This window comes from Erythrolamprus reginae, chromosome 6 (genome assembly GCF_031021105.1).
Source record: "Erythrolamprus reginae isolate rEryReg1 chromosome 6, rEryReg1.hap1, whole genome shotgun sequence".
NCBI classification, from domain to species: domain Eukaryota; kingdom Metazoa; phylum Chordata; class Lepidosauria; order Squamata; family Dipsadidae; genus Erythrolamprus; species Erythrolamprus reginae.
The window spans coordinates 97,890,887-97,913,735 of record NC_091955.1 but is presented as its reverse complement, the minus strand read 5'-3'; the positions used below and the strand labels follow the sequence as shown (position 1 = coordinate 97,913,735).

The 22,849-nt window shown below is 42.1% G+C and overlaps 2 protein-coding genes and 1 pseudogene across 4 annotated transcripts; 2 read left to right on the top strand and 1 right to left on the bottom strand.

Moving 5' to 3' along the window:
- The first annotated feature begins 229 nt into the window (after window positions 1-229).
- On the top strand, window positions 230-12,161 carry LOC139168832 (C-type lectin galactose-binding isoform-like). Of its 3 annotated transcripts, none has more exons than XM_070754563.1 (8): window positions 230-288; window positions 2,448-2,533; window positions 2,907-2,980; window positions 4,082-4,196; window positions 5,192-5,301; window positions 9,047-9,193; window positions 10,282-10,393; window positions 11,886-12,161. In XM_070754563.1, the coding sequence occupies exons 2-8, from the start codon at window positions 2,476-2,478 to the stop codon at window positions 11,954-11,956; spliced, it is 687 nt and encodes a 228-aa protein (XP_070610664.1). In that variant the 5' UTR covers window positions 230-288; window positions 2,448-2,475; the 3' UTR covers window positions 11,957-12,161. The 3 variants fall into 3 exon arrangements, with proteins under 3 accessions (XP_070610664.1, XP_070610662.1, XP_070610663.1); XM_070754561.1 differs by having other exon boundaries at window positions 5,189-5,301; XM_070754562.1 differs by lacking the exon at window positions 230-288 and adding an exon at window positions 290-324 and having other exon boundaries at window positions 5,189-5,301.
- A 3,071-nt stretch (window positions 12,162-15,232) lies between these two features.
- On the top strand, window positions 15,233-19,425 carry LOC139169103 (tigger transposable element-derived protein 1-like). Its single transcript, XM_070754920.1, has 2 exons — window positions 15,233-16,717; window positions 17,179-19,425. Exons 1-2 carry the CDS (start codon window positions 16,513-16,515, stop codon window positions 17,847-17,849), a joined length of 876 nt encoding a protein of 291 aa, XP_070611021.1. The 5' UTR covers window positions 15,233-16,512; the 3' UTR covers window positions 17,850-19,425.
- Window positions 17,863-18,630, bottom strand: LOC139168903 (olfactory receptor 5V1-like; annotated as a pseudogene).
- Window positions 19,426-22,849: the final 3,424 nt, after the last annotated feature.

Genomic DNA, 22,849 nt, shown 5'->3' with positions numbered 1-22,849 from the left:
ACTAATTTCTAGTGTGTTGGTTCTCACATGAGGCATGTGCCAGTCACCAGGTTCTGAACCAGGGGGCAGAGTAGACATCCATCAATTTTGGTGCCAGGTTACTTCCTGCTCCTTAGACAAAAAACAAACAAATCAATTGCCCTTTCTCCTCTCTCCCTTCCTTCCTTCCTCCTTCCACGGAAATCATCCACCCTCTTCTTTCCCTATAAATGCATCCATTTCTCCTGCAGGACTAAAACCCTGAGTTGCCACTGAGTGGACCTGCTACTCAAGGAGCCAAAGGGACAGGTGAGTGGGACTCTTCCTCCTGTGCACACCTGACAGGTGAAGCCTCTGCCACAGATTGCTCCCATACCTGTCTGTCTCCACCTGAAGGGGCCTGAAGGGGACCTGTAGGAGAGAAGACCCAAGGGATCTACCAGGGGGATCTCTGGGGGAGAGAGGGACACAGGAGAGTCTTGCTGGGGGATGGGGTCCTTCTGCTCTTTATAGAGGGAGAGAATCAAGATCACGTGAAGTGTTAATACCACTTTCTAAGGCCTCGATAAGGCCACACCTGGAATCCTGCATCCAGTTTTGTTCGCCGCAATGCAAAAAGGAGGTGGAGACTCTGGGAAAAGTGCAGAGAAGAACGACAAAGATTATTAGGGGATAAATGGAGGCTAAAACATATGAAGAGAGGTAGCAGGAACTGGGCATGACTAGTTTATAGGAAAAGAAAGACCAGGAGAGACATGATAGCACTATTCCAATATCTCAGGTGCTGCCCCAAAGAAGAGGGAGTCAACCTATTCTCCGAAGCACCTGAGGGTGGAACAAGAAGCAATGGGTGGAAACTAAACAAGGAGAGACGCAACTTATAATGGGTTTTTATAATTGTTTTTAATATTAGATTTGTGCTTTGTATTTTGTTGTGAGCCGCTCCGAGTCTTTGGAGAGGGGCGGCATACAAGTCTAATAAATTATTATTATTATTATTATTATTATTATTATTATTATTATTATTATTATTATTATTAACTTAGAACTAAGGAGAAATTTCCTGACAGAATGGTTGATCAGTGGACCAGAAGTTGCCTCCAGAAGGTGTGAATGCCCCAACACTGGATGTTTTTAAAGCAAATGTTGGATAACCATCTGTCTGAAGTAGTGGAGGGTTTCCTGCCTAAGCAGGGGGTTGGACTAGAAGACCTCCAAGGTCCCTTCCATCTCTGTTATTGTTAATATTATCATTATTACATAGCAATGCAGAGTCCATGCCAACCGAGTGTGGGTTCTATTTTTTTCCCCAAAAGATTTTCATTTTTCCTCCTCCATACATCAGATAGTTATGTCACCACAAGCAAAGTATAATAAAGCATCACCAACCTGGCTTCAATCTAGGTCATTACTATCCATATCTGTCACTCTGATCTTCCATTATCTTTTCGCTCAGCCTTCCTTTCCCTTCCTCTTCTCCTTTTCTATCTGCTTTCTTTGACTTTCTCTCCCCCTTCTATCTCCTCCTACCTTCCTACTTCCTCTCCTTCTTTCTTTACAGTTTCTTTCTGCCAAAAATTTTATTATGATGATGATGTTATTATTTTCAATCTAAGATTAGAGTTTATCTTTGATGTAAAACCTTCCAAGATAAGAATAAGAGTAAGAACAACAACAAGAACAGAGTTGGAAGGGACCTTGGAGGTCTTCTAGTCCAACCCCCTGCTTAGGCAGGAAACCCTACACTTCTTCAGCCAGATGGTATCCAACCTCTGCTTAAAAACTTCCAGTGTTGGGGCATTCACAACTTCTGGAGGCAGGCTGTTCCACTGGTCAACCGTTCTGATTGTCAGGAAATTTCTCCTTACTTCTAAGTTGCTTCTCTCCTTGTTTAGTTTCCACCCGTTGCTACCTGTTCTACACTCAGGTGCTGTGGAGAATAGGTTGACTCCTTCCTCTTTGTGGCAGCCCCTGAGATACTGATCTCCCCTGGTCCTTCTTCATGTGTTTTAGCCTCCAGTCCCTTCATCATCTTTGCTGCTCTTCTCTGCACTTTTTCTAGAGTCTCAATATCCTTTGTGAACAGGCAGAGTGATGAAAAATCCAGAAAAAAACAAAGATGGAGACTGCGTGACAGTGCCAGAAACTCGGTTTCTGTGCATGCTCAGAAGACCCCCCCCCCTCCATTTATTTTAAAATTTAAAAAATGACAACACCCAGGGACAGGGACCAGCCGAACTGGTTCTGTGACGTCACTGTCATTCGGGCAAACCAGTCCGAAGCAACCTCTGACACTGACCCCCCAAGGCTGCTGGGTGACCATGAAGGGAGAAATGAATCCATTCGGGCAAGAGAAAAAGTGGAAACCAAAGTGTGGGACCCCCACCAGCTTGGTCACAGGCTGGACTTCCCACCCATCTCACTCTCCTTTCTTCTCTTTCTTCCCCCATTCCCCGTTCTCTCTGCAGGGAATTAAGGAAGGAAGGAAGGGAGACCATGGGGCGATTCCTCTTTCTGGCCCTCGGCTTGCTGGTCGTGGCTTTCTGCCTCAATGGTAAGTTATTGAAGGAACCCATTGCCTGGTTTTGCATGGGTTGCTGAATAATAAACCAACTCAAATTGGTTGATTTTTGGAAGATAGGAAACCTCCGGAAAATTAACCAAGCCCAACCCTAACAAAGCTTTGGATAGTCTCCAAGTTCAGCTGGAAATCAGTTTCAATTTATTATCATCAAAGATCTTTGTGACTCATTGGGTTCAGAATGTTCTTCAGATCCTGCTGTCCCCTCCTCCCTCCTCCTCCCCTTCCTCTTCCTCCTCTTTCTTCTCTTCCTTTCCTTCTCCTCCTCCTCCTTCTCCTCCTCTTTCCCTTCCTTCTCCTTTTCTCTTGGCCACCTTCTCACTGAGCTTCTTCTCTTCCCACACAGGAGCCAAAGGCTGCTGTTGTCCCTGTGATTGCTGCCCCAGGAATGGGTTTTGCGACAAAACTTTTGATGACAAGGTGAGAAGTGCTTGTGTGTCCCTGTGAATCTCCTAGTTCAGGCAGAGGAGACATCTAGGCAGAACCTTGCACTGCTCTCTAAGTCCCCTCTGGGTGGGCTGAAGTGGAGAGCCACTAGGCTGTGTGCATGAAAAGGACCCTTATCTCAGGGGACTCTGAAACGCAAGTGTTCTCTGGGTGAGATACTGCTGTGGGCTTTCATGGCTGGTATCTGTTGGGCAGTGCAGAGCATCAACTCAATTTCCTGATGTTTCATTGGCAACTCTGGTGGCATCTTCAGATCTTCTTCCCTCTGAAGTGATGGGAATCATTTTATTTATTATTTATTCATTTTTTTGTCCAATACACAATAATACACAATGAAGGTTATAGAGGATATAGTAGAGAAGATATAGGAGATATAGGAGAGACTATAGGACAGGGGACGGAAGGCACTCGAGTGTGCTCATGTACGCCCCTTACTGACCTCTTAGGAATCAGGAGAGGTCAACCATGGACAGTCTAAGGGTGAAGTGTTGGGGGTTAGGGGATGATACTACAGAGTCCAGTAACGAGTTCCACGCTTCGACAACCCAATTACTAAAGTTGTATTTTTTTCAATCAAGTTTGGAGCAGTTAATTTATTTATTATTTACTTATTATTTGGATTTGTATGCCGCCCCTCTCCGAAAACTCGGGGCGGCATACAACAAGGAGGAAGAAGAATATAGAGCAGCAAAGCGTATTGCTAATTCAAACTTAAAAACTGACATTGTGAAACCTCTTTACCAGTGGGAAGCGGACTGGAAAAGGACAAAAAATTAAGAGAAATCAGGATCAATCAGACAAACAGTGATTTTGCGACAGGAAGAGCGAAAAGAAGGTAAAAGTAAGTGAGGAGACAGCAGGAGGAAGTGTCAGTGGCTTTTGGAATAAAATAGATGGTGAGAGGGAGGGAGGGAGAAAGAGCGAGAGGGAGGGAGGGAGAGAAAGATAGAGATGGAGAGAGAGGGAGAGATGGGAGTTGGTCTGATCCTTGCTAACCCTTCCTCGTTCTACCTGGGCCCTGCAGCGCCAGAGTCCCTTCCTCGGTTGACTAAGGGGCCTTCCGTGTCATTACAGGAACACGTTTCACGTCAGACAGACAAACCCAGGAGCAGCCTCAAGGCGCAGATGCCAAGAGAGGCCAACAAGGATGGGACCAATAAATATCGCGTTGAACTGCAGAGTGAACCAGGTAAGGCAAAGTGGAGGGAAGGGAGATGAGGATGCTCTTCCAAGAGTGAGGGACCATTTCATGGAAGTCTTATTGATTTATTGATTTATTCATTCATTCATTCACCACCCCTCTCTGAGGACTCAGGCCAGCTGACAACATATCAAAACAATATACAGTCTGTCTATCTATCTATCTATCTATCTATCTATCTATCTATCTATCTATCTATCTATCTATCTATCTATCTATCTATCTAAAATGTCTTAAATTATACAATTAGAAATTCTAGTATAAATGGCATCGGACTAGATTACCCCTGGGTCTGCCTTCTGCCGCATGAGTCCCAGCGACCAGTTTGATCCCACAGAGTCGGCATTCCCCTGTCTTCTAGACAATGCTGTTTGGTGGAACCTAGGGGAAGAGCCTTCTCTGTGGGGGCCCAGCCCTCTGGAATCAGCTCCCTACAGAGATTTGCACTGCCCCCACCATCCCTGCCTTCTGCAAGAGTTTAAAGACTTAAGCGTGCTGCCAAACTTGGGCCATTAGAACCTAGCCCCTGGCCAACGAGTGTACATGTGTCTTGCTGTGCAAATGGGAATGAGTGATTTTAAATGTTACTAGGGTTTTTATAGTTTTAATCTTTATTTTTAGATATAAACAAATCACATGTAAATAAGATATACAAAAATACATGAAATATAAACAGATAGAGTAAATACTAACCACTTTTGCAACTATTTCATTTCCTGATATATTTTAAAAGACATTTTAGCTATATTAATTGGATTTTTAGATATGTATACTGTATTTTGTTTTGATATGTTGTGAGCTGCCCCGAGTCTTCAGAAAGGGGCAGCATATAAATCCAATTAATATATAAAATAAATAAATAAAATAAAATAATAAATAGGAATTAAAATTTATGATAAAATCCATAGTTATAAGCATCTCTTTTGCTCAACCTTGTTCGTGTCAATGAAGAAAAAGTCAATTTTATTCTGTTTTTGAAGCAGGTGAATTTGGTTGGAGGATCTGTCCTCCTGGCACCTTTGCTTATATAGGTGAAGATGAGTGGAATTGCTACAAGTTCTATGAAGGTCCCTCCAACTTTCACGATGCTGAGGTAACTCACCTGAAATATTTCACCTGAACTAACTCACTTGAGTGGGAAGAAATCCCTTAATCTGGCCCAGAGTTTTTTTGTTTTTTGTTTTTTTTTAAAAAAAATTATTATTAAAATATAGACATATACATCATATATACAGCGTATGGTACATTGCAGAGCATATCGCATAAAAGAGAAAAAAAAACAGAAACAAAAAACAAACAAACAAACAAAAACAAAACTAATAACAGTATCAGCGAATAAGCAGGGGAGTTGTGTTGAAAACGAAAATTAGATCAAGATATTTTTGCTCATTACCATATTTCGAATAGTTTGTCAAAAGTGTTAGATGCCAGAATTGCAATTGACATAGTGTTGAGAGGTTAACAAATAGTAATAGTAAATTTACATAGTTAAATACATATAAAGTCTCATGTAATAGTATTAGATAATAGAATACTTTATACCAGATTTGTAGCAGTTCAAGCTTATTTATAGTTTTACATTCTTAAAGCCTATTGGTCTCGCTTTTGCTTCCTAGCCATTTATAAAGAGGGTCCCAACAATTATTAAACGTATCTAATGGTTCATTCCTAACTAGTAGAGTCAGTTTCGACATTTCTGCGCAGTACATTATTTTTCTAATTATTGCTTCATTTGGGGGTAGCTCTTCATTCTTCCACCCAGAGTTTTTTAAATGAAGGGCACCTGCTGTATGATTCTCCTTAATAAAAAAGACAAAAGTCTACAGGAAAGAGTAAAAGGAAATATTTTAATAATTCTGTTGAATTCCCTTAAATTTAACGGGATTAATGTCATAGCTCAATATTAGTGAAATTTGCTAAAGGAAGTAAAGTTCGAATGAGACCTCTAACTGCTACATTTCAATGGGATTGGATATTGTATGGTTTAACAAATTGTGCAACTCGGCTATTGTCTTATCCATGTTGTGAGACCAAGGCCAACAACCATAGGGTTCACAGGAGTCTTCGCTTAATTTTACTTGTAGTTATGACAGTGATGAAAGTGATTATGGCCAATCCTCAGAGTTATGACAGTTGCAAGTTGCTTAGCAATTGTTCACTAAATGACTGAAATACTAGTCCCAGTTGTAGTTGTTAAATGAAGAGCTCAAAAATTAAAACTATTGTGTTTCAAAGTGACCTCTTGTTTCTAAGAGTGCCTCTTTATCTCCACATATAAACACACACACCCTTCTCTCTTCTCTCTCTCCCACAACTTGTTGGCATGCCTACTTTTTTGTAGTTATCCCACTGCTGAGACCACCTTTATACCTCACTCGTAGTTATCTTCCCCAAATGCTTTCCTCGCATTTGAAGCTGCTCTTAGGAGAACCTCTACTACAGGGACGTAGCTGGGAGGACCTGGCCTGACTACACTTTTCTTTTTAAATTTATTTATTTATTTGTCAAACATGTATAGGATAGTAGTAGCTTGTATAAAAATAACATAAGTAAAAAGTCATGATAGAAGAGGACAAGAGGACAGTAGGACAGGGATGGTGGGCACATTGGTAAGCTTATGCACGCCCCTTACAGACCTGTTGGAAACAGGGAGAGGTCGACTGTAGACAGTCTGAGGTTGAAGATTTTGGGGGTTTGAGGAAGAAACCAGAGTCAGGGACCGCATTCCAGGCGTTGATCACTCTGTTGCTGAAGTCGTGTTTTCTGCAGTCGAGTTTAGAGCAGTTTATATTTACTTTGAATCTATTATGTGCTTGTGTATTGCTGCGGTTGAAGGTGAAGTGGTCATTAACACGAAAAACATTTTGGTACATTATTTTATGAACTACATTTAGATCAGATCGGAGGCAATGTAGTTGTAAATTGTCTAATCCCAGTGTTTCAAGTCTGGTGGAAAAAGAGGCCAAAGGATTTTACTTTATTTTGTTGCAAGCAGACGAGTGAAGAACTCTTCTTTTGAAATATTTCTCTCATTTGTATTAATGTCTGATATCTGATCCAGACAGGTGAGCTGTATTCAAGAATTGGTCTAACAAATGCTTTGTATGCTCTGATTAGCAGTTTAATATTGCCAGAGAAGAAGCTACGTAAGATTAGATTAACAACTGTTAGTGATTGTTTGGCAATGTTGTTACAGTGGGCTCTATCACTTAGGTCATTGGATATGGGTACCGCAAGGACTTTGACAGAGTGAGGGTCATCTACAAGTTCGTTTCCTTCAAGTTATTTTGTATTCTGACTCTTTTTGCCAATGTGTAAGGCAGAGCATTTGTTGGTTGAAAATTGCCAGTTGTTTGACCATTCTGCTACATGATCAAGGTCTCTTTGAAGGGTAGCAGCATTGTCGATGGCATTAAATAGTTTAACATCACCAGCAAAGAGAGCACAGTTGCTTATATTATGATCATAAAGATCATTTAAGTAGAGTATGAAGAGTGTTGGTCCTAAAACACTGCCTTGAAGGACACCACTGTTGACAGGAGCAGGATTAGATATGGCACTTCCTATTTTGACCACTTTTTAATTTTTTTTATTTTATTCATTTGTCCAATACATAAATACATAGGAAGAAAGATAGACATGTAGTAATATATATAGGGGTAGAGTGAACTTAGAGGAGAGGATATATGAAAGGAAGAGAATATATAAGATAGGTGAAAGAAAGGAAAGACAATTGGACAGGGGACGAAAGGCACACCAGTGCACTTATGTACGCCCCTTACTGGCCTCTTAGGAACCTGGAGAGGTCAATCGTGGAGAGTCTAAGCGAGAAATGTTGGGGGTTAGGGGTTGAGATGATTGAGTCCGGTAATGAGTTCCATGCTTCAATAACTCGATTGTTGAAATCATATTTTTTACAGTCAAGTTTGGAGCGGTTCATATTAAGTTTGAATCTGTTGCGTGCTCTTGTGTTGTTGCTGTTGAAGCTGAAGTAGACATTGATCGGTAGGACGTTGCAGCGTATGATCTTGTGGGCAATACTCAAGTCGGGTTTTAGGCGCTGCAGTTCTAGGCTATCTAGGCCCAGGATTGTTAGTCTATTTTCGTAGGATATTGTGTTTCAAGTGGAGGAGCGAAGGGCTCTTCTGGTGAAATATCTGTGGACATTTTCAAGGGTGTTGATGTCTGAGATGTGATATGGGTTCCAGACAGATGAGCAGTAGTCCAGGATGGGTCTGGCAAAAGTTTTGTAGGCTCTTGTGAGTAGTGTGAGATTGCCTGAGCAGAAGCTGCGTAGGATCAGGTTGACAACTCTAGAAGCTTTTTTGGCGATATTGTTGCAGTGGGCTTTGGCACTTAGGTCATTCGATATTAGTATTCCAAGGTATTTTACTGAGTGTGGGTAGATCGTGAGAGATTGTTTATTCAGTTTGTTTATGCGGTTTGGATTCTTTTTGCCAATGTGGAGGGTAGAGCATTTGTTGGTTGATAATTGAAGTTGCCAGGTGTTAGACCAGTCTGAGACAAAGTCCAGGTCTTTTTGGAGAGTGAGTGAGTTGTTGTCTGTTAGACAGAAACAATGTTATCCAATCCTGTAATGGTCTGGAGATGCCCTAGGATTTTACTTTCAGAAGTAGTTTGTCATGTACTCCTGAATCAAAGGCTTTAAAAAAGTCTACGTAGATTGCATCTATTGTTTTACCCTGATCAACTTGATCAGGGTAAAACAGGGTAAAACTGCAAGACTCCTGGATTGGTAGATCTGGATAGTAGCAGACCTGCAATGGACAACATGGTTTCTTGGTGCTAAGATATTTTTGTTTCCTTTCTCTTGGCAGGATGAGTGTCAGGACAAATGGGGTGGTCATTTAGCATCAATCAACTCCAACAGGGAGGCAAAAGCCATTGCTGCCTATGTCACTGAAGAAAGTATGGGCAGTACTGATGTCTTGATTGGACTCCAACGAAAACCAGTGACCGATATTGTGAGTATTTTGCCCTCTTGTTTCTGAGCAATTAGCAGCTCTTTCCTTATGGAAGTTTCTTGCCTCATCCTTGAAAAGCCCAGCAACCTTTTTCTGTTTCCATTCCCTGATGCTGGTTTTGTCCCATGTTAAATAGTTCGAAGACAGCATGGTGTTGTCGAATGTAAACATCACCCCATTGCTGCTCCTACACAAGGGGACACAAGGACATAGGATCCCAATGCCAGCAGACAATGGTTGGAATGAAAGACCTGGGCATAGCAAGAGCGATAGCATAGCAATAGCACTTGGATTTATCCGTGCTGTTCTGTTTAAAAAACCCTCACTAATCTTCTGTTCTGGGTCTATTTGACCTGGACCAAAAATTGTTCATTTCAGGTACTTATATTTGGTTTTTTGAAAGCTTTTTTCACTTGGAAACTGGTTTGAACATTTCTGCACATAATGAAATAAAAATTGAACTGAAAAAAAATTCATGCTTATTGGTTTATTTTGCTCATAAAGGGCCCCCATACTTGTACTCAAATAGGCTTATACGCAAAAAAAATTAAAGTGAAAATTTTTGCAAGCAGCCGGGGGGGGGGGGGAGGCCTTATTTCTAATTTTAAAAAATCATTTTTTCCAGTTCAATTTTCATATCATTGTGTGCAGAAATGTTCAGACTACCTTCCAGTGAAAAAAGTTTTCAAATTGACCAAACATAAGCACCTCAAATGAAGGATTTTCGGTCTGGGTCAGGGTGACCCGGGAACAGAATTTTAGGGACTTTTTTTTCAGCAAGAAAGAAGCCCCACACTCCCCCCAAAAATTCTCACAGAGAGAACCCCTGAAATGATGCAAAGTCGTGAAATTTCAAGTTTCAGATATGCAGGGAAAATTTTTTACAGGGTCTCAAACTTTGATTTTGGTTTCATAGACTGTAATCAACGTGTACTGCGTGCTTGCAGAAAAGCCTATTTAGCACAACTCCCCCCTTTGAATTAATTTAAGCTTTATGCAGAATTGGAAAATCTCTCTCACACTCTCTCCCCCTCCCCATGGCCCCCACTGACCCACCTCAACCTGCTTTATTCCGCATTGCACTGCAGACTGTATGGCACTGGGTTGATGGATCACTATCCAAGTACAGAAATTGGAGCTATGGACAACCCAGCGATTATTGGGACAATAATCTCTGTGTTGGCCTTGATCATCGATATGGTGAGTATGAAAAGTCTTCATTCCTTAGTAGGGTTGGGGTTTGCTGGAAAGCAGGGGAGGGAAGGGATGGGAAGGAAAGACAGGGAAGAGAAAATGAGGAAAGAAAAGGAAAAAGGGAAGGGATGTCAAGGGGAGATATACGAAGGTTGCCCAGAAAGTAATGCACCACATTTTTTTCTTCAACAATTATTTATTGAGCACAATGAAGTTTACACACAAGAATGAATTATGTTACTTCTACCCCATCAGAGAGGATTCACAACTTGGGGATCCTCCTCAATCCACAACTGACTTTAGAACACCATCTTTCAGCTGTGGTGAGGGGGGCGTTCGCCCAGGTTTGCTTAGTGCACCAGTTGCGGCCCTATTTGGACAGGGAGTCTTTGTTCACAGTCACTCATGCCCTCATCACCTCGCGGTTTGACTACTGCAATGCTCTCTACATGGGGCTACCTTTGAAGAGTGTTCAGAAACTTCAAATCGTCCAAAACGTAGTCAGGCGAGTGGTTCAGGGCCTTCCAGGGTACACCCTATTTCTCCAGCACTCTTGTCTAAACTCAACAGTTTTCTTTCTTATCCTTTCGTACCCCTTTTTATTTCCTTTTCCTTCTTTTCCTTCTCCTCTTAAAATATCCAATCTTAAGCCTCATTGATTTATATTCCTTTTTTTAAAATTTGAAATTTAATTTCTTTTAGTCTGCCAAATTCCGTGCCTCTGCTCACATCTTCTCCATTTTTATTACTGCTAATCTTAATATAATCATCATGAAAAATATGACCTTTCATTAGCCAGATCACTTTCAAAAACCTCTATTATTTTGCCTTCATATTCCTCTTCTTCCACTTCAGTAATTAATACTCCACAATCAGAATAATAAGTAATATGTCCTTTAATTGTCCATTTTCCATCTCATCATTGCCTTTATCTCCATAACCTCCTGTGATCTCCTCCATCTGTTCCTCTTTTTGATCTTGTTCTGCCACATGTTCTTCTCCAGTTCTCTCTTTGGAAGATTTATTATAATTATTACTAAGAGACTCCTTATAATCCAAAGCATTTTGTGGTTTTCTTCTAATTCCAATTGTAGATTCAGTGCAATTTCTTATTTCCTCTTTACATTTATTTATTTATTTATTTATTTATTTATTTATTTATTTATTTATTTATTTATATGCTACCCCTCTCTGAAGACTCGAGGAGACTTACAACATATAAAAAACAATGCAAACATTCTAATCCAATTAATTTTAAAACTAGTTAATCTAAATCCCAGTTGCATTGAAATCAATCATTAAAACATTCCTTAAAACTTCTATGAAGATCATTGTACAGGTACATTAAATCTTGGATCTCTATCTTGTCTGAATCTTCAGAAATGGCTTTTTTTAAATAATCCAGCTATCTGCAAAATCTTTCAACAGCCTAAAGCCCAAAGGAAATCACTTTCAGCTATTCCATCTATGATGAAACACCCTTGTTCTTTCCTTTCAGGGTACGTGAGTTGGACTGTCCTCGCCTGTGACCGTGAACATCCTTTTCTCTGCAAATGGACTCCCGCTTAAGCCAAGTGTGGAGATGGAGCTTAGAGGGCTCCCCATTGATCAGAAATCTGAGCTGAAATATTTGATTCACCTTCTTCATGTGTAAATCTTCCTTTGCCAGAAAGACCAGCTGAATGTCAAGCAGTTGGTTCCTGTAATCTTGTTTCTCTTCCTCTTTTTCTGAAGAACTTGTCCCTCCCCTTGATAATAAAGTCTATTGCTCTGCCCTTGTCTCGAGTTTGGCTTTTCTCTCGCAGGGGGTTCAGGGCCCCTCCCTGAAGAAGTCTCAGGGGGAATAGAGTGTTGTGTCTGCAGTTGACATTCTGGTCCCAAAACACTCAATGCAACCTTGTCGGCTCCTTTCCTGGGTCCTTCTCTCCCACCTTTTCTCTCAGAGGGAAATATGAGATTAATGAGAGGAGAAATATGGATGGGTGGAAATAATGTCCCCCTGGAGAGAAAAAGATCCATGCAGGGTGGGTAGCTGGAGAATCCCTGAACCAAAGAAGGCCAAAAATATTAACCAGCAAAAGCAGAAAGAAAGAAATGCATTTGTGATGCCCATCTACTGGTTCATTGGCATCTCCTGTAGGGTCTGGGGAGCCAGAAGTCATGTCCCTTCTGGGATGTTTGAGCTGCAAAGCAAGGATGCTACTCTCGTGAAAAGGTTCCCTCTTCCCACTGGGGACAGATCATCTCCAAGGTCTCTTAGATCAATGGCCAAAATCCAAAAGAAATCCCCAAGTTTTCCTCTTCACCGTGCAAGGAGCAGCCTAGCATGAGAAAACAGAGACTCATTAAGTCTATGGCTCAGGTTAACATCCAATGGGTTTTACGCCTTTTGTGCAGAACCTGAGAGGTGATTGTCACCCAACGTGGCCATTGAATGATTCCCTGTGAGCTCCAAACACATTGGCTGAGGGCTGAGTTCTCAATCCAGGAGAAAGCTAAGGACAGGAGCTCAGAGTTGAAATAAGGGATTATTGATACTCAGTGCATTTTTTTCCTTTTTAGAAGGACCGTTGGACTTACCTGAATGGCCTTCTCAATGCACTGCGAGGAGAGTCCAATGTGGGTTATTCTTCAGCCTCATTGGCAGGGACTCAGTTAAAAATTAACATATTTATTATGTCCCGCCCCTTAGCTGCCCCATTAGATCAGTCAATAAAAACAAAGGAATAGTGTGAAAAAAACTTCAACTTTATTAACAATAAGTAAATAGTAACAAGAAAAGAAACTGGAAATGTGACTCTGGGCCAAAGAAGCCAGGAGGGTTTGGACTCTCCTTGCAGTGCATCGAGAAGGCCGTTCAGGTAAGTCCAACGGTCCTTCTCCACTGCACTGCTACGGAGAGTCCAATGTGGGATATACCCAAGCAGAACAATTAGGGCGGGATAGGCTGGACCAGGGGCGCTGGATTGCATACCCTCTGCAGCACTCTTTGGCCGAAGGCTGCTTCTGCGGAAGCATAGGCATCTAATCGGTAATGTCTTATGAACGTTGTAGGGGGCAGACCAAGTTGCCACCCGGCAAATGTCTTCAATTGGAGCCTGCATGTTCCAAGCTGCGCTAGTGGCTGCACTCCTGGTGGAATGAGCGGTCACTCCGGTTGGTAGAGGAGTAGAACTGGCCTTATAAGCCTCCATGATGCAGTAGCGAATCCATCTGCTGATTGACCTCCCTGTCATAGAAACATAGAAACATAGAAGTCTGACGGCAGAAAAAGACCCCATGGTCCATCTAGTCTGCCCTTATACTATTTTCTGTATTTTATCTTAGGATGGATATATGTTTATCCCAGGCATGTTTAAATTCAGTTACTGTGGATTTATCTACCACGTCTGCTGGAAGTTTGTTCCAAGGATCTACTACTCTTTCAGTAAAATAATATTTTCTCATGTTGCTTTTGATCTTTCCCCCAACTAACCTCAGATTGTGTCCCCTTGTTCTTGTGTTCACTTTCCTATTAAAAACACTTCCTTCCTGGACCTTATTTAACCCTTTAATATATTTAAATGTTTCGATCATGTCCCCCCTTTTCCTTCTGTCCTCCAGACTATACAGATTGAGTTCATTAAGTCTTTCCTGATACGTTTTATACTTAAGACCTTCCACCATTCTTGTAGCCCGTCTTTGGACCCGTTCAATTTTGTCAATATCTTTTTGTAGGTGAGGTCTCCAGAACTGAACACAGTATTCCAAATGTGGTCTCACCAGCATTCTATATAGCGGGATCATAATCTCCCTCTTCCTGCTTGTTATACCTCTAGCTATGCAGCCAAGCATCCTACTTGCTTTCCCTACTGCCTGACTGCACTGTTCACCCATTTTGAGACTGTCAGAAATCACTACGCCTAAATCCTTTTCTTTTGAAGTATTTGCTAACACAGAACTGCCAATACAATAGTCAGATTGAGGATTCCTTTTCCCCAAGTGCATTATTTTACATTTGGAAACATTAAACTGCAGTTTCCATTGCTTTGACCATTTATCTAGTAAAGCTAAATCATTTACCATATTGCCAACGCCTCCAGGAATATCAACCCTATTGCACACTTTAGAGTCATCGGCAAATAGGCAAACCTTCCCTACCAGACCTTCCCCTATGTCACTCACAAACATATTAAAAAGAATAGGACCCAGAACAGACCCTTGTGGCACACCGCTTGTAACCTGACTCTGCTCAGAATACTCGCCATTCACAACAACCCTCTGGTGTCTATGCTTCAGCCAGCTGCAAATCCATTGAACTATCCAGGGATTAAGTCCAATCTTCACTAATTTATCTATCAGCTCTTTATGTGGAACCGTATCAAAGGCTTTGCTGAAGTCCAGGTAGGCAATATCCACGGCACCACCTTCATCCAACACCTTTGTGACATAGTCAAAGAAATCAATGAGATTAGTCTGACATGATTTGCCTTCAGTAAAGCCATGCTGATTTGGGTCCAATAATTTATTGTTTTTTAGGTGCTGATTTATCCTCTTTTTCAGTAGAGTCTCCATCATTTTAACGACAACTGATGTCAAGCTAACTGGCCTGTAGTTACCAGCTTCTTCTCTACTGCCCTTCTTGTGGATAGGCACAACACTTGCCATTCTCCAATCCTCAGGAACATCTCCTGTTAACAAGGATTGGTTAAACAAATCAGTCAGGGGGGTAGCAATGACAGATCTGAGTTCTTTAAGAACTCTGGGGTGGATGCCATCTGGACCCATTGCCTTATTTATCTTTAGTCGTTCAAGTTCTTCTAAGACATCGGCTTCCAAGATCACTGGAGCTGAATCTGTACAGTTGGAGGCAATGCTATATCCCTCTATAGTATTATTTTGTAAGGTGTCTTTTGAGAAAACTGAACAGAAGTAGCTATTGAAATGGTCAGCGATCTCCTTATTCCCATTAATGCATGTATCTTTCCCGGTACTAAGCTTCGTGATGCCGCAGTTTTTCTTCTTCTTATCACTAATATATCTGAAGAAGGTTTTATCCCCCTTCTTTAGAGATTTGGCAATTTCTTCCTCTTTTGAGGCTTTAGCAGCATATATTATCTGTTTCGCCTCCTTCTGTCTCATTTTATACACCTCCCTATCAGCTATACTTCCAGACTCTTTATACCTCCTATAGGCAGCCTTTTTTTCATTGACTATAGTCCTTACATCATTGCTAAACCATAGAGGTTTCTTCTTCCTTTTACCTTTAGTTATTTGTCTTACATACAGTCCAGTGGCTTTTAAGATGGCCTTTTTAAATACAGTCCACTGGGTGCTCGCTCCTGCCATTTTATCCCTCCCCTTTAATTCATTATCTAAATATTCCCCCATTGCATTAAAATTTGTTTTTCTGAAATCCAATACTTTGGTTGCATTATAGGATTGCTCACAATGAGTTTTTACATCAAACCACAAACATAGATGGTGACTGCAACCTAAATTTTCTCCCACCTTGACATCTGAAACCCAATTCCCATTCGTAAAAACTAAATCTAGAATATTCTCCCCTCTAGTTGGTGTCTTAACCAGCTGTGCCAGAGCTGCTCCTGTAAAGGCCTCTACTATATTCTTACTTTTGCATGTAAGGGCACTGGGGATATTCCAGTCAACATCAGGCATGTTGAAATCACCCATAACCACAATATCTCCCTTTACAGTGGTCCCTCGATTTACGCGTTCTCGATTAGCGCGAAACGCTGCAACGCGGTTTTTCAAAAAATATTAATTAAAAAATAAGTTCGCGGTTTTTTTGCTATACCACGGTTTTTCCCGCCCGATGACGTCATGCTGATTGCTGATTGGCCAAAATCTCGACCAATCGTTGCAAACGCAAAAAAAAGCTTTGCAACTGAACTTTTGGAACTTGTTCAGACTTGTTGCAAGATGCCTCCTAAACGTTGTGCTCGGAGTGCTGGCGGCGACGCTAAAAAGACCAGGAGGATACTCACAATTAAAGAGAAAATTGACATTTTGGACATGCTGAAAGGGGGACGCTCTTATGCAGATGTTGGTCGGCAGTATGGGATCAACGAATCGAGTGTGCGAACCATTCGTGACGACGAGAAAAGATAAGGCAAAGTTCTCTGATGGCCTTCAACAAGGCTGCAAAAAGAATGGTGACACCTAGAAACAAACGGCTCATGAAGATGGAAGCTGCTTTGTCCCTGTGGGTACAAGACTGCCGCAAAAAGAGCATTGCTTTGGATACCAACACTATCAGAACCAAGGCACAACAATTGTACAACCGTCTTGAAGACACAGAAGAAGGCGATGCAGATGAGGGAAACGCAGGTAAGGGCTGGGGTTTTTTATTCTGTCATTAGATACTGTATTTAAGTGTTTTTTAAGGAAGGAGCAGGAAGGAGGGAAGGAGGGAGGGAGAGAGGGAAGGAGGGAAGGAGGGAGGGAAGGAGGGAAGGAGGGAGGAGAGAAGAGAGGAGGGAGGGAGAGAAGAGAGGCAGGGAGGGAGAGAAGAGAGGGAGGGAGGGAGGGAGAGAAGAGAAGGAAGGAGGGAGAGAAGAGAGGGGAGGGGAGGGAGAGAAGAGAAGGAAGGAGGGAAGGAGGGAGGGAGAGAAGAGAGGGAGGGAGGGAGAGAAGAGAAGGAAGGAGGGAAGGAGGGAGGGAGAGAAGAGAGGGAGGGAGGGAGAGAAGAGAGGGAAGGAGGGAAGGAAGGAAGGAGGGAAGGAGGTGGGCATTTACTCTTTATGCTTTCATTCAAGTCACTTCTCTCTCCCTTTCCTGTCATTCTGCAGCTTCAGCCTCAGCCTCAGCCCCAGCCACATTCACAGCAAGCAAAGGGTGGTTTGAGAAATTTCAACGGCGCTATGGCCTGAAGAGTGTGTCATTGCACGGAGAAGCTGCCTCAGCAGATACAGGTGCAGCAGAAAACTTTGTCCAGCGCACGTTTAAAGAGCTAATTGCAGAAGGGGGCTACCTTCCAGAACAGGTGTTCAACATGGACGAAACAGGCCTGTTCTGGAAGAGGATGCCTTCAAGGACTTTCTTGATGCAAGATGAAGCCAAAGCCCCTGGCTTTAAGGCCATGAAAGATCGAGTGACTTTGATCATGTGTGGGAATGCAGCAGGCTTTTTGCTGAAGCCAGGGCTAATTTATAAGTCACAAAATCCAAGAGCCCTCAAGAACAGAAATAAGAATGCATTGCCAGTGTACTGGATGCATAATGCTAAAGCATGGATTACAAAACCCCTCACGCGGGACTGGTTTCATCACTGCTTCATCCCACAGGTGGAGGTGTATTTGGCTCGCAAAGGACTGGATTTCAAAGTGCTTCTCCTAATGGACAATGCTGGCGGCCATGATCACCTGGACCATGAACATGATGGGGTGCAAGTTGAATTCTTGCCACCCAAACACCACATCGCTTATCCAGCCGATGGATCAAGGTATTATCCGTGCATTTAAGGCACTGTACACGCGCACTGGGCTGGTTATAATTCATACTTCCATTACCAACAAACAAAGTTACCACACTTATGTGTGATGCACAAGTAGAGAAGGCTTTGCGCCTGCCAGTGTTGGAACGAATTTGCAGAATGGAGGCCAGAATATGGACATAGGACACGATGATGAAGAGGAAGGGGCTGAGGCCAACAAAGATGCTGGTGATGTGATTGGTCAATTCGTTGACCCGGGTGTCACTGCAGGCAATTAAGGGGGGGACATCACAAAAGATGTGAGGAACATTGTTGTTTCCACAAAAGTCCAACCGAGAGGCCAAGGAAACATGGATGGCTGAGTGTAGGAAGCCCCAGACAGCTGGATGCAAACCTTGCCCCTCATCAGGTGGGCATAGTGCAAAGGTTGGCAGATGGCAGCATAGCGGTCATAGGCCATGATGGCCAACAGGGCCAGCTCACAGCCCGCAAAGCCAACCAAGAAGAAGGCTTGTGCAGGCATTGGTCGTAGGAGATGGTGTGATGTTGCCGAAGGAAGTTCACCAGGATCTTGGGCACCACCACAGTACAAAGGCAGATATCCAAGCAGGAGAGCTGGCTGAGGAAGAAGTACATGGGGGTGTGGAGATGGGAATCCAGGAGAATTAAGATGATGATCATGAGGTTGCTCATCAGAGTGGCTATATAGGCAGCCAGGAACCCCAGGAAAAGGTGGGTTTCGTAGCTCAGCAGGTTGGAGAAACGAGGAAGATGAATTCTGTGACTCGTGTTTGGTTTTGGGCATTCATGAAGAAAAAAACTGTGCAGCTGAGAAGTGAGAGAGAAAAAGGTGGAGACACAAAGAGAGTCAATGGTCCTCAGAAAATGCATGGAAGGAATAAGGGTAGGGGCCCTTGGTTCTCTCTGAGCTTGGTTGTTTCCTTGCAAGATGTTTCGTTACCCAAACTAAGTATGGTAATGTTGTGAGTGGTCCAGGTCTGGCTCTGATGGTCACAGATTTTTGAGGACCAGGAGACAGATGAGTACTGGCATCGCAGGACAGTGTTCTTGCCGTCTGAGTCTGAGAGTGAGGGTGAAAGGGAATTGGAGACTGAGGAACCACCAGAGACTGTAGCACCCCTAGTATGGGACTTAGTGAGTCAGAGGATGATGGGGAATCAGAGGAGGAGGCCCTCCTGTTAGATGGAAGAATCAGGAGAATGTGGTCTAGGCAGGAATATCCTGAAAAGAAGGGGTTCTTGGCATGAATAGGTCTATGGGCCACGCTTTGCCAGTATACAAGGGACTTTGTAAGGGAAGGTGGGCATGGCAGACAACGCTCCTCATCATGGCTGCTGGAGAACCAAAGCTGAGAGGATTTTCTGAGTTGCAAACCTTTTCCTTCATGCCTGTGTTCAGTTCTGCACCATTTTGCACAAGCTGTCAGAAAAAATTCAAGGATTAAAATTTATAACCCTCTGGCTCACAGTCCAGGGTATTCTTATCTACAGCTCATTAGAGAGACGCTGCCTGATTGAATTCCTTGGCATAAACCGGTGGATTGCATGATTACCAACAGATTTTGCTTATGATCAAACCTTGAATCAGTGTGTCTCTTTATTTCTGATCGGTACCGGCCCCAGACAGAACAGGTAACATCATCAGTGCTAGACATATCACACCACCAGCATTGATGACATTACTAGTTTGGGGTCATGAAGCATCTGCAAGGAAACAGCCAAGCTTAGGGTACATCAAGGAGCTCCCCACGTCAACACTATATTCTCCTTCAGAAGTCAAATGACAAAGTCATTATTGTTCTCCATGGACAGTGGAGGATGAAATTTTAGGGATATCTTCCACTCAGGGGAGCCTGGATTTCTCAAGTTATTGGATTAGAATTAGATGCTAAGAAAATTTTGAGTGTCAGACCCAGAAGAGCAGAACCTAATTCCCTCCCTTTCATTTCGGGAAAATTTGGTATGCAAACTCCGAGGAACGTCTCTTGCGAGTTTGATATCAGAACCAGAACCATATTCTAGAGAAATGACTTACTGGGGGAAGAAGGGCCTGTTAATCAAACTTTGGTTTCTCAAAGGGACCTACTCAATTCCCGGTAAATTATCCACCTCCAAAGGGCACCAGAGAAAAATACTTATTGGGAAAGCTGTGAAGGTCCACCATATTAAAGATCTGACTAGCCTTTTCCTACACTGCACCGTTCCTTGTTGCTAAACCATGTTGCTGAAGCTGAAGACACCGTGAACAAAGAGCATCGGACTCAAAGACAATAGCAAGAGCAATAGTCCTCAGAGAGGGGGGAATATAAATCCAATAGATACATAAATTGATAAATTGATGTGCTGAAGCTGATCAGATTAAAGACCAGCCAGATAAATACTTGGTAGGCAGGTTATTTTTTTCCCCTAATCTCCTTTAAAAAAAACCAGGGTGCGTTTTATATTCCAGTGTGTTTTTTTTCCTCTCAAAAATATGGTAATACTGCAACACATTTCTGCTGGAACCCAGAAAGTGATTGATACATTAAAAGTTGACACAAAGATTGTGGGTTCAGGAAGACAACAATGTGCCTTTGATTTCTCGAGGTGCTCCCTTTCCAAGTAGATGGAGATGCTAGAGTAAAGAGGTGCCCCTTGGAGACACTTCTTGCAAACCCAAAGCAACACCTTCCTCTTTATGTTTATCATCAAAATTATGTTGGTATGCATCATGTAAGGGGTGTGCATAAGTACACCAGCATGCTTACCATCCCTGTCCTACGTTTCTCTCTCATTAGTACCAATATCATTTATATAAATGTTGTTATTTTTTGTATATACCAATATGCACTGAATGAATGAATGGAAGGAAGGAAGGAAGGAAGGAAGGAAGGAAGGAAGGAAGGGTGGTGGGTGGGTGGGTGGGTCTGTTTCCCTCTTGCTGCCATGACTAATATCTATATACGATTCATAGTTGACTTATATTCATGAAAATGTTGGTTTAATTATCTCAGAACTCAATTCAGCCAGAAAACTTCACTTTGGACACAGAGCTCAAATTTGGAAAAGAGACACACCGTCAGGTTCCCCGGGGTCTGGGAAGCAGAAAAAACATCCCATTTTGAAATCCGAACTTACCCTGAGGAGTCAGCCCCAGGCGTGTCTTGGATCTGGATCCCTTCAAGCTCTCTTGACTCTCCTATAACAAAAGAAGATGGTGTATAGATCTGCAAATTTCCAGCTCCTAGCTTGTACCCAGGGAGATGTTTTGTGCACTCAAGGTCCACATTCGGAACAGCAGGTCAACCTAAGAAAAAGGGGAGAGGCTGGATTGGTAGCAATTGCAAACGGTGGTCAAATTTGAGTCTTAAGCAGAAGAAGGACTCATCAATCCTTATGATACCCTGGGTCAGGGGTAGGGAAAGTTGGCTCTTCTATGACTTGTGGACTCCCAGAATTCCTGAGTCAATCATCCTAGCTCAGGAATTCTGGGAGTTGAAGGCCACATGTCATAGAAGAACCCACTTTGCCTACCCTTGCCCTAGGTGAAGATTCCTGATCCCTCCTTCCTAACACCCAGAATCTCCTTACATTGGCACCTCACCATCAGTGGAAGGAGAATCCTTGATGGACTCCAAAGCAGCTCACCTTGGCTGGTTATCCCAGCTGCAGAAGACCACACGGAGCTGAAAGAGGCTCATCCTGTCCCCGAGTCCTCTCAGAGTTGGGCCCGGATGCAATGAAGGAAGAGCCAACGCTCTGCAAAGAGAGCAGGAAGGGAGGCGTTTGGGAGTTCATCCTTAGAACAGAGCAAGTCTCGTAGTTCCTTGCATTATCCATGGTAGGTGGTGCTCTGGGGGGCAATTATGGATCTCGGAATATTCCTGCCTGGGATCCTGCAGGGAGAAGAGCCAGGAGATCAGACAGCAGGGACCCTCTGGGGCAATACTGACTTCTCTGGGAGTTGCTAGAAGATGCAGCAGTTTTCTTGCGTCAGGTTCAGGAGATAGCACGAAACAGAGAGGAAAAAGATGGAGAATCATTTCCTGATCTGAACTTGTAATCAATTGTCTCATTTTATCTTTTTGTTTTATGTACGCTGAGAGCATCTGCACCAAGACAAATTCCTTGTGTGTCCAATCACACTTGGCCAAGAAAGAATTCTATTTTCTATTCTATTCTAGTCTATTCTATTCTATTCAGCTTTTGGCTGGTGCTCTAGAAATGACTCCAGAATATATATGTATATATTTTAAAAAGATGAGGCATTTTAAAGTATGACAATGATATGCTCAGTCTTTGAAGCTGCAGAAGTGCTGATTGATTGATTGATTGATTGATTGAGTGAGTGATTGATTTTAAAAAAACATAGTCTTTATTAAATTTCTACATATAAAATAGAAAGAAAAGAAAAAAATTAAATAAACAAAGAAAAAAGAAAGAAAAAACAAGAAAACAGACAAATGAACATATAAACTTGAACAACATATAAAACATAACCAGTTTCAGTAGTGTTCTTTATATGCACATAGATATACTGTAGTTATTTCCTTATCGTCAGTCAATTAATGATTGGTTTTTATTTATTTTTGTCAAGTACATATTGGTAGTATACAAAGATAAAACACTGTTTATTATATTATATTATATTGGTACTAATACTAATTATATTATATTATATTATATTATATTATATTATATTATAGTATAGTATAGTATAGTATAGTATAGTATAGTATAGTATAGTATATTATATTATATTATATTATATTATATTATATTATATTATATTATATTATATTATATTATATTATATTATATTATATTGGTACTAATTATATTATATTGGCACTAATAAGAGGGAAACATTAGGTCAGGGATGGTAGCAGTGATGGGCGCCTACGGGAACGGTCAGGAACGCAGTTCCGGTAGCAAAATTTGGGGCTCCACCCCAGAGCACCCAATTTGCACTGAAAGATGTTGAAACAAAATGCATAAGCCACGCCCACGGTGTGGTAATAAAACGTTT